The sequence below is a fragment of the Bombus bifarius genome, unplaced genomic scaffold, assembly GCF_011952205.1.
Source record: "Bombus bifarius isolate JDL3187 unplaced genomic scaffold, Bbif_JDL3187 scf7180000008214, whole genome shotgun sequence".
NCBI lineage: Eukaryota > Metazoa > Arthropoda > Insecta > Hymenoptera > Apidae > Bombus > Bombus bifarius.
This window is the reverse complement of record NW_022884517.1, coordinates 536,985-549,483: the sequence shown is the minus strand read 5'-3', so window position 1 is coordinate 549,483 and position 12,499 is coordinate 536,985. Positions and strand designations below refer to the sequence as shown.

Sequence of the window (12,499 nt, the reverse complement as noted above, 5' to 3'; positions counted from 1 at the left end):
TTAATTCATCGCTTAATAATTATGTACTTGCGGCGTTGTTTAATATTAATGAAACCAAAACTCCATCGCGAATAGTAAACTACCAATCGTGAATATTAATGAATTTATAGTATTACACAAGCAGATAAATTAGCACAATGTGGAATCGACAAAAATACGATAAATCTATCGAAGATATTAAATCAGGATCTTGTTAACGTAAATTTCATATCGTAATATTGACAAATGAAATATGAATTATATTCTTCACTTGTTAAAAATATTTATTCGTCTTTCGCAAAATTCATATCTCCACTTTCACGTTGGTATTAAACATTTCGAATACATATAATTAGGTATTTAACGAAAAAGAGAAGAAAGGACAATTAAAAAATCAATAATTACGACGTAAAGTTTTTACGGTATCCTTCCGTGGAGCACACCTTAATCCAACATTTTTACACGAAGCTGCGGCAGAAAATACATCAACGATGTTCACGTATTTTGCGGTGGCGCAACAACGCTGCCGCGAGAACGAGATATTTAACGAATTTACTTTCCACGGTACTAACGAAGCAACGTCCGTGGGCCGCAATTAATTCAACCGCGAGGAAGCGTGGACCTATTTAAAAAAATAGTCGGTCTAATTTGCACGCTAAAGAGACAAAAATCGGCGAAAGAAAAGTACAGGTGCACCCGGTCCTTCGTCGTCTTTAATCTTCCCTTCAAAAATATATTCCCGTATACTCTACGAATATCCCATATTTCAGGATAATTAAAATTTCCAAACTGTCCATGTTCCCTGTCCTGCAATAATTCGTTGTTCCGGTGAATATGAAAAATGTTTAAAAAAAGGAAAAAAGGAAAAGGGAGATAAAGGAAGAAGGAAATGCATCCTGCGACGGGAAACCGGAAAATTAAAAATTCAATCGTGAGTTCGAGGACGGGAAATTGTTCTTCTTTTTCCATACGTTATGCACACGGCCATATTCGTCCCCGCGGGTGATTGATTGAAAAAAGAAAAGAAATCCGTAAATGAAGGATGAAAAATTCATCAAGCAGGCGCCCGAATTAAAATTTTCAAATAAAGCTTTGAGTTGTTCGAAAGGAAAGTTTACCGAAAACTCCATGATTACATTATGTTAGAAAATTGAGAAGCTAACTGGATATACCAATTTCGTTACTGGTTTTCGAGTTTCGTGGACATTTTTTTTTTTTTTTGTTTTATTTAAGCTTTTTATACGTGCAGTGTTCTACGAGCTTAAAATTTTGAAGTACAAATCTCAGATAAGATAAGAAGAAGATCAGATAAGAAGATTAAATTATTTCCGAAGACAATGTACTGTGTAATGTATCATTGCGTAATATTCCTAAAGACAAAAAGTATAGTGGAATCAATTTATTAATTTTGAGGAAAGTTAGAGAATATCTCAAAAGATTGACTGGATGTTTGGCTAAATGCAAAGGCGCGAGTTTTAAACGAAGCAATATCTTTCCCAATTAATGGGAAACTGGTCTCTATAAACGATTCCCCTCGAAAACCTTGAAACTCTTCGATCACCGAATAGGAAGGGTACGAAAGCGAGTAATTAATTTGCCGCGTAATCTCCCTTATTATTCTTAATTGATTCATTTGCGAGGAAGCCGAAGCTCTACATGGCAAAAGAGTAAAAGCGGTGACAAGGTGGATGAAAAATACTCATGCAGTGATTTTAACGAAAGAGGAACGGATTAAAAAGTATAGACGAGTTCGTCAGTGGAAAGATACAACGATGATACAGTGTCGAGTTCATGAGAAGCTCTCGTTATTACGAGCTTCTCCCTTCTCCGATCTTTAATTACGTCGCGATGTCGAATCGCAGTTCCCAAGAGGTTACGCATTCGAAAGCAGAACGCTCGACAATATTTTAGCTAAATTAAAAAGCCGTTTATGCATCCTCTGTCCCCGTCACTTTTCTTTCGGTGATCTTCTTGGTGGCGTTCCAACCCCTTTGTGTCGCGGCTGTCGGTCTCAGATTGCCGTACTCGTCGACCACCACAGAATGGAAGAACTTCGTATCTGTCTTCCGGAAGAAAGCAATAGTGACATTAAATTACGGCGTCTTCTCTCCAGTGACAATAAGAGAGAACTTTCCACGGGACCTTCGCTGATATTGCTCGAAGGGTAATCGCGCTATTACCACTCGATTGAAGAAGTTTTGCGACGCTCTCGTGTATGCAAAATCATCGCGTATATTGAGCGCTTTGTCGATTAAATCTCGACTTAGTTCTTTTTAGTTCTTTGTGACTGGTTGGTAATTTAAACATAGCATTTTTGATATGTTTATTGCATGTAATTTATATGTATATCGTGAACATGTGCTATACTATATGTATTTCCTTTTTTTACACAGATGTAACACCTACATCGTTTCCTGGAACAACTTGCAGCAACATTTTCATCTGAGAGTTATTCCTCTTACAGTTGCTTCGATTGAATTTATAACGTGCTTATGAAATGCTATCTGCCGATTTTCCAATGCTGTAATATGCCATTCTATATTATCGCCATACAATTCACATCCTAATATTTCCAAAAATATTCTTCTTATTTTTTTTATTGATATAGGACTTTCCCACGAAGGATATTTGATCAATCATAAAACGAATGCCTTATATGTCGCCAGGTCGGTAAAATTCATAAATAATGACAATGGTCAACGTATACATCTTCGATACGAATAATAAAAAACATCTAAGTTGCACAAATGTTTTCGCATTACACAATATCCATAACTCAACTACGCATGTACACTTTGAATGGACATCTTTCGTAGAAATTTACTAATTGTTTATCAATCGTGCCGACATTTCTTGCGTCAAACAAGTCACGACAATTTGCCACAAAAATGTCTGTTATGGCTCTAAGCGGTGCTAACTTGTCCGTAGCTTTTCTTTCTTTTCGAATATTCATATCATCAAAACGCATAAAGCGTACAATTTCTCTGAACCGATCTCGCGACATTGCAGCCATGTAAATGTGACATAAAAATGACTCCATAAGTGATGCGAATTTTCTCCAAATTTCCCGAATCTAACTATAGTCAATAAAACTCCAAAAAATGTATTGATTTCGGTGCGGTCTATAGGTTTCCATTTCTTATTTGATATCGTACTATAAACTTCTGCTTTTTAATTTGTATATTTGACAATTATATCAATAATTTCATCATTGATAAAAAGATGGAAGCTTCTATCGATGTAATATTTTCTCTTTTGGTAGTTAATTCGCCATTACGCGATGTAATTTGCATTTAATTTTTGTTGGGAGCAATATATTTCCACGTGTATCTAGTTATAATTCGATCTCATACATGAATTTTCATCATTTCAATTTGTTCGTCAAAATCGTTGATTTTATAGAAAACACATCGTTTTATATGTCTTGTAACTCAGCCTCAACATTGCTGCAGCATGATGTAGTACTTTCATCGGGTGATAACTGTATATCAAAATCATCTTCATTTGTAAGACTATCGAAAGCACAACTTTGATTCCCTGGCTGTCCTGTTTCTTCAATCATCGCGAATGCTTCTTTTCACATTGAGCTCTTTAAAATATCTCTTTTTTTGTCGATAGTTCAATAGATACTAATGGACGCACACAAATTCTTTTCCTCTCTGAAGATAAAGTCTTCTTATTGCAAATTGTCGAAGAGTAAAATATCGAGAGAAAAAGAAGAAGATCGCATGTTTCTCAGATTACAAATCCGATACGCATTATTTACAATATTTTTTTTTATTTAATTCTTTACATTCACAATTTGTCCAGTTTGGACATTTGGTAGAATTTTTTGGCTGTTTGATTATCGTGTGGGTGGCTACCCCCAGCGGGATACCATCTTCGTGTTTGTTAGGTTGTGTCCTTTGTGAAGTCTGCTGGGTGTTTCCTTTTCAGTTTTCTATCCATGTTGGAGGTTTCTTTTTTTTTTTATTTAGTTGTTTACATTCACAATTTGTCCAGTTTGGACATTTGGTAGATTTTTTTGGCTGTTTGATTATCGTGTGGGTGGCTACCCCCAGCGGGATACCATCTTCGTGTTTGTTAGGTTGTGTCCTTTGTGAAGTCTGCTGGGTGTTTCCTTTTCAGTCTTCTATCCATGTTTGAGGTGTTGATCGTTTCCGCAGCTAGCCGGTTTGGGTGTTTTCCTATTCTTTTTTGTATTTTCCTGCGTATCTGCTAATTTTCTCTTTGACCGTTGGTATTCCCATGTCCTTCCGTATGTCCTCGTTTCTAACGTACCATGGGGTGTTTACTATTGTTCTAAGAATTTTAGCTTGTACTATCTCTATTTTGTTTATATGGCTCATTGCTACTATCCCCCATAGTGGTATTCCGTACGTCCAGATTGGTTTCATGATCGTTTTGTATATTTTTAATTTATGTTCTATGTTTAATTTAGATTTTCGACTTGTTAGCCAATGCATCTGTCTCCTTGTTGTCTGTATTTTGTCTATTATTGATTTAGTATGCTGTTTCCATGTGAGTTGTGTTTCTAAGTGGAGTCCCGGTATTTGACTTACCTTGTTTGCGGTATGTGCGTGCCGTTCAGTAGGATGTTTGGTGGTATCTGTTTTCGCAGTGTGAATGTAATATGGTTACATTTATCGGGGTTTGCGTTTATTTGTTTATCTTGCAGCCACTTTTCTATTTTTGTGACATGTTCTTGTAGTAATTTGACTGCTGTTTCTGGGTTAGTGTGTCTGACTAGTACAGCTGTGTCGTCCGCGAATGTTAGTATTTTGCTATTGGTTTATTTACAATATGGGTTAAAATCTATGCGGCTTTGGTAGCCGACGATTAATGCCTATTTATAATTTTTAGGAGATAAGATTTAGATTACCTTTTTTTCATCATTATGCGAATTCCAACCACGAAATTTATATTTTCCGCATAAATAACAAACGAGAAACAGCGCCCGAGTGCGAATATGATTTTCCTAAATAATTTATCGAATCGAAATCTACAGATCAAGTTAAAAGTTTGGAAATTAGTCGCGCAAGTTTCGAGCACGCGAGAAGCCAGTATAAATTCTTACACGTCCGCAGAGGTAGCACAAAAGACGTGTTGCAATTGTCGTCTTCGTCAGTGAGGTTGTCGTTGTCTGGCAAGTTAACGAAAGACCGTGATCAATTCGTAATTAAAGCCGCGAACGGTTCGATATCGCTGCGTAAAAGAGCCTTCGGGGAAGCTGTTTGCCCGCGTATCACGATAAAGAATTCATTAGCGAGACCCTCGGACCGAAATGAAAATCTCAGAGAAATTTCCGCTAAATTTTTAAACGCCCGATAACCGTTTCGTGTTTTTCTTCAATTAATCGAGACCGACCGCGCGAGGCTTACCGAATAATTGATCGCGACGTATTAACTCTACGTTGAACGATTTTCCTCTCTTAAACGAATTTTCTTCTTCCTGCAGATTTTCTCGTTTTCCGTTTTCTCTCCTTTTTCTTGTATTCTTCTTTTTCTTTTCTCCTCTTTACCTTTGGTAGTTGGGATAGATGCATTAAGTAAATAGGGATCCTGCTCTTTCTTTTTTTGTTTTTAATAAAATCTTGTGGTTGCCAGTGATCGATAGCTTTGTCTGCTACGAAACGTATTCTCTATCCGAATTATAATTTTTGTAATTTCTTTTTATAAATTTATAATATATTATATATTAATATATATATTATATATTATAATATTATATACGTCAAAGATGAAAGGACACCGAATTCATTTGGAATTCCCTTTGGAATTTTTGGAAAACCCCTTAACACTTTAATCTAGATTCTACCATAGCCGTAATTAAGCAGTTCATTCAATCCGATTGTATTTGTTCGAGATTTGTGATAATGGGCTTGGGCTCGAGGCGATAACCAGTCGCCGAACGTAGCCGCGGTCAAGGGATGAACGCTTTGCCTAACAAAAGTATGGAGTAATGGTATAGCTCTACTTAAAAAGAAATAGTTGTAGCGGCACTCGACAGTAATAATTCCAACGGTTTCTGTCCTGTGGATCGCCACACGCAGATCCTATTCTTCGGGTAAGATGATTACCAGATGTAGACGCATCTCCACAGTACATGTTCAACTAGCCTGAGGACCCGTTACAAATCTTAAGATTTAGTTAACTAAAATCCTTCAAACAGGCAGGAAAATAGGGGAAATCTATTTTTTTCACGAAGGACGCTTCCTCCTAACAACTTTCTCTCAAAGGCGGTTAACATCCTTCTTTAATCACCAACATAGGAATTAACCAATTAACAGGAACGTCTATTTCCCTCACTTTCCGAACGAAGGTTTTCCTCGATGAATCCGATGATCTTGCGTCCTTAGACACACCCCATCATAGTTTTCCTCTGCAGTATCATCGTGACGGAAAGTCATTCTCTCTCGTGAGGTCTGATTAGCGAGTTACATAGCGTCTTTATGCTCGGTGAATATTTTTACATTTTAACAAAGAGCTAGTTTAGTAATACTTGTACCGTAGACATGTAAATCGAGTCCGACTTAGACTTTGGAAGGAAGTACATTTGTTATCCCGTTGACCGCGGATTCGTTATCGAATCTAAGACCATTGTCATTAGTGTTTAATCACCGCGGTTACTTGTCAATTCTGCAATATCAACACTTGTACTAATAATCATATTTGTACTAGTAAATATCTCCTCTATTGCATAACAACAATGTCTAATCCAAATGAAGATTCGTTACACGCTCCTAACCCTAATCATAATGTGATCCCGACATATATATATATTATATATACAGGGTGGTTGGTAACTGGTGGTACAAGCGGAAAGGGGGTGATTCTATGCTAAAAAAGAAGTCGAAAATGTAGAATAAAAATTTTTTTTTCTTTTTTTTAAATTTTTCCATCGAGACAACGATCTACAGTGAGATCCGTTACAACGTACCGCACGCGTACCGAGCGAACATTCAAAGTCGATTTTCTCGAAAATAAAGCCTCAAACGAAAAATTTTTATTCTACTTTTTCGACTTCTTTTTTCGCGTAGAATCACCCCCTTTCCGCTTGTACCACCAGTTACCAACCACCTTGTATAATATTTGACGCAGAAATAATTTGAGCAGATATTTGTGGAAATACCTTGCCAGAATTACCGCATAAAATTAATGTTACCTGTTCTCTTGTCACAGGATTGGATGTTAATCAACTAGATGATTGGAAGCGGTAAGTTTTCTCCAAGTTTGTCTCGGAATGACAACTCAAGCGACCAATTCCACAGGCACCGAGTAGCATTCCGTTTACACAGAAAGTAGTTTAACGTGAAAATTATGATGGACAGATTACTAGCTGAAATGAAATTAGCTCTCCAACCCCTTAGGCGAATTAAGAAATCGTTGGGAGAATGATGATCTTCGCGATTGTTTTATCCTGAAACCGGTAGTAGGAATTGTTTGACTATTTCAATCATCTTAATAGCTCGAGGATTAATGAATAAGGATTAATGAATATTTCCGTAGAATTTTTGTTTGAAATGTGAAACATTATGGCGATGGTTGAGGTGAACGGCCTGTATAAATCACGTTATTCGAGCGGAGAAACGACGATGATTGTTCGAACTCATAGCAGTATTCAAATTTGTGAATAAATATTGAACCTGATCCTGCTGTTAGGTATCGACAGATTATATTACAAAATGGAGTTTCTTGCGGAATCAAACTGTTGTACCTTGCAGATTATATTACAAAATAATGTTCATTTACATTCATTGGAATAATTATTAGAGAATTATGATTTCACTACGTGACATTAAATTTCTTCCAAGAGTTTAAGATATTTTAATATGTTTTATATAGCACGTATAATATAATATACAGTAATATAAGTATTTTGCAGAATATAAGCAAATATAAATAAGTAACTTTTTTTTATTCACGCGTATCTAGAGCCTGATAAAATAAGGAAAAATTAATGAATTTTACGATAGTTTAGAACATTAATTTTTCATCCTAATATAACACCAATTAATACACGATCTGTACGGCGTACGGTGATGCAATACACGTTCTACGATAGCGTGTTAGGATTAGCATAATTAATACGGGTAATTAATAGTTACTGTACCTATCAGATACATCTATAATGGTGTTCATCGCAGAAATACATCAAACGAAATACTTCTTGACGATGAATATTGATTTCGATTCGATACGCCATTTGATATTCACCTTACTCGAAATAATAGCTCATAACTAGAACAATACCTATTCCTGTACCAGTAGTAATACTGCCATATTAAAGTATTGCATTATTTTCAAGTACCAATATAAAGTATTTAGCAAGTGCTTTGCATTTTCAAAACAAACATCGATAACGATTTTTTATCATTTTTCGCGACAAAACTTTTTTCGTCCTCGTGCATCATGATGATGCACGGGCAAAAATTTTTCGCGAATATTTTATCAGTGTTGTAATTTGCTTTTATAATTTACTAAAGAAACGGCTAATTTGACGTTGGGTAAATAGGTGCGGTGCAAAAAATGTTAATAGTCGGAACGTTGGTCGAAGAGGAAGATTTAATGTCACATGTGAGATTAAAACTGCAAATATACGTAATATATGTTAAAACAAGCAGCTGCGTGAAATATAAAAAACAAATTTGAACCATTGCTAATCAAAGTTACGGAACATTCTTTATCCCAAATAAAAATTCACAAATATTTCTTCCTCGCAAATCTGAAAGAATTGCAAGATTCAAAACTCAAAGTTAATTTCTCTGATTTCTCAAATACGACACTCAGCCATGCATAATTGATTAAAAAGTTGTTCTTAACAGAAATGAAAATGTTCACATTTAAAGTCAGGAAACCATTCGAAAACTACCTACTAAGTAGAGCCTCTGCCTTCTTCTTCGAACAAATAGACGCGTCGGAAGTTTCGCGAGTTGGAGGAATTAAAAAATTCAGAGTTAACGCCTGGACTAATCTCAGAGACGTTTCAAGGCCGAAGCGTAGCTTCATGCAATTAATAAGGAGGTGAGATGGTTGGTGATAAGGCAGGGAATGGAATCAACGCTATAAATGCCTATGGGAAGGCTGTCTAACGACCGACAATTAAATCCCCGTCTCAGTCGGAGGCCAAAGAGGAAGAAGCGTTGCATTATGTATACGAAGCTTGGAGTTTGAAGGGAAAGCAGACGGTGCGGTACGGCGGTGAGAACGAAGTCGAAGGAAAAGAGAAAGAGAAAACACGAAAGAAGAAAGAGGAAGAAGAAGCCGACAGCCGAATGAATACGATATTGTTGCTATCCGCAACACGGCCGCAAGTTTTGTTCGTTGCAGCAGCCTGCAGCGGCCCTCCCTTCCTTCGTCCTTCCTCCACTATGCTTCCTCCACCCTCACAAATAGCAGTTTGACTCGACTATGGAATAAATTAGCCGTGCTCCGGCTTTTCCTGCGAACGATGGAAAAGGAGAAGTTGCGCGTCAGAAAAAGTGAGAGATCGCAGCTCGTAGGAAGGGATGCGAACTCAAGAGAAAGGAACGGGGGAGGGGATGGGGTGGAACGAACGGGATGGTTGCTTATCAAGAAACAGGGGTACTTTGTCCCTTAGGCGGTCCTTAATAATAAATTCATATCTCTACGACCTCCTGCTCTTCGTTCGTCTTCTCCTCCACTACGTCTCTCCTGGTGTTCACCCCATACAGTATCCCCACCAAAGGCAGATCCTGCAACCAGAATTTCACCCTTGGCTACGGTAGTAGCAAACTCTCCCTCTCAGTTAGATTACAAATCTCTTTTTTATGCCGCTTAATAAAACTCGTCTGACATATCTCTGACTTCTACCACTTAATTTCGGCCCCCTTTGTCCATCGAGCCGACCTTTTCTCCCTTCGTTCTTCCCTCCTTTTTTGCATTTCCTTCTTTCTTTCTCTTCGTTGATTTCCTTTACTTTCTATCGCTTTTCCTTCTTTCGTTTCCTTCCATTTTACAGTCTTTTTCCTTAGATGTATTTACCATCGTATGTGTCGGTGTTGTTCTTACGTCTGCCTTCATTCTACTCGTTTGAAACCTGTTCGACCTGTCCTCGTTCAACGTTCGCGGGGAAACGAGCACCCCTTTTGGGACTCCCATGGGTTCCGGCAAGGTTATTTTACTCCCTCTACCACAAACGGAATGAATTCGAATTCCTTTCGAGTCTCGGTATCTCTTTGTGGCCGATGTTTCAAGAAGGAAGATCGATCTCCTCGTGAAGGACAGGACCGCGGAAGATAGACGAAAGGTCTTGTCGGAGTAGTAAAGTACGAAAAGATATTATTGTTCCCGTTATCATTCTTCTTCTTTTTCTCTATTCGTGATTTTCAATTGAGAATTTAATAAATTTTATAAATATATATTTTATATGTACTAACTTGGAATTTTTTAACGAATGGAAATTTGTTATAGTAATCCGACACGTCAATTACAATTTCTTCGTAAGAATGACGTTGCGGATAGTCTATTAAAAAATTGGTAATGTGGATATTAATATTCTTTATGCGTTGTCGTTTCCTAAGCATTATACTTCGCATATAATCGCCACTGAAAGAGAGGATAATGCAAAGGGAAAACAATAAAAGGCGAAATTGAACTTTATTGCATGAAAAGATACTCCGAATTATAAGCGTGAGACGGAACCAAATGAAAACACGACAGAATAATCAAGGGAAGAATTTAGACAACTAAGTCTGAATAATTACGAACAGGTTGGTGTGGTGTTTGCCAACCCCAAGGAATAATACCTTTATACCCCTTTGTTTCGTGAAAGCGGCCAATTAGTAAGTAATATTCGTATCCAGAGGGCAAAAACTCTCTGAGCTATTGTGTGACTTTTAAAAATCTCGCCAATTAGAAAGCAATTTCCAGGAACACGCTGAGAATTTCTCTCTGGTATATACCGACGCTATATTTACGCTTGTTTTATTTCCTCCTCCTTTAGCTCCTTTCTTCTTTTTCTTTTTATCTAGCAAAGTTATTTTTGCGTATGCATTCACACTCCACTCGGACGAAATTAAGGTTTCGCTACAAACGTATCTCTTATTCTCTTTTTTTCCAAAATTTTATTTTGATTACCTCTGCTTTATATAGCTGCCAAATTACACTCTCAGAAACCTGTGCAACTTAGCCGCGCATCCGATGTTTAATATTCGACATTAAAACTTTACTTGAACTTTCGCTTTAAAGTACATAGCCCGTCTAATATCATAACGGCTGAACGGCATGAAACTCAATATCGACATATTCACATTATTTAACATATGTATTTTAATAGAAGTGCGTTCACCTAACGACAACAGCACAGTATCGACACTTCTCCTTATCGATAGTAATATGGATGTTTTGCTGGTCATGGAACGATCGTATGCCATTTGTATGCTGCTCGCACGTTGACAACTGAGAATTCACTGCTGATACTGCGTTGGTGACGAATAGGATGGATCAAACAAAATTGATAAAATAAAACACAAAAAAAATAATTCAGATTCGACATCAGCAATTTTAATGCAATATCTACTAGAAGGAAAAAGGGAAAAAATAGTGGTTTAGATGAAATAGATACATTTTTTTAAGTATAGCAGCAACTGTAAAAAAGCTATCATCTCGAATTAGAGCAATAACAAAGAAACAAATTGTTTTAACAGTATCACATATTGAATTAGGAGAGATAGATAAACACCGAGTAGAAAAAGATAAAGAAAGTAATATTTCTATTTTAAAATCTATAAAATTTGTATACTATAAATAAAATTTTATAGTCTTGTATTTACCTTGAATATACTGTCAGTTTTTCAATGGGCGTTATTGCTTCTCTAAATTTTGTATTTCGTTCGTGTATAAAATTTTCTACACTTTTTAAAAATATCTGATATCGGGTAGTTGACATTCGAAAGTACTGATGGAACTTTTGTCCATCTCTAATTAACTTTTTTTATATAGTACATGAAATTTACCTTCGTCTTTTCTTAATTTCAAACTTTTCTACTAACTTCCGTTTTCTGTCATCTTCTTGCTTATCAAGTAACAATGCTATTATAGTCAATTCTTGGATTGTAAATTTCGAGATTTTTATTAATGTGGGGAATATTGGGAATATGGACTCACGCGCTGCCGATGCGTGGACAGCTGAACGTTGTTGTATTAGTACTGTACCGTTATATGGACGATACTTGTGAATATGTCGATGTTGGTCTAACACCGGTCAGGCGTTGTGCTGTCAGATGGTCTAACTTAATTCTCTCAGTGATCGGAATATGGTTCATTTAATTCTTCTTTTTACTATTTTTAGTTGTCTTCTACTTTCTGTTTATATCTCTCTATTATAATGAAACTTGCGATACATTTTATGGGTCAACTATGCCATATATTTAAAAATATCGACTCTCTAGACAGGGTAGAAGGCAACGATGTATCTAAATTTAATGCAATGGTTTGAAATATAAGATTCGAAGCACGGCATCTTCTCCTACTGTTTATTTTGAATATGATATTGTTCT

At 36.5% G+C, this 12,499-nt stretch overlaps 1 protein-coding gene across 3 annotated transcripts in view; it reads right to left on the bottom strand.

Annotated features, from left to right (window-relative positions):
• Positions 1–12,499, bottom strand: part of LOC117211017 (lachesin-like) — a 263,425-nt gene that overhangs the window by 38,060 nt on the left and 212,866 nt on the right. The window contains exon 8 of one of the 3 annotated variants that reach the window (XM_033454571.1): positions 404–786. The exons of the other annotated variants lie outside the window; for them this stretch is intronic. Within the exon in view, the coding sequence (XP_033310462.1) occupies positions 755–786 (32 nt within the window). The 3' untranslated portion in view covers positions 404–754. Of the gene's footprint in view, positions 1–403; positions 787–12,499 lie in introns of those variants that run through there. 3 annotated transcript variants of the gene reach the window in all.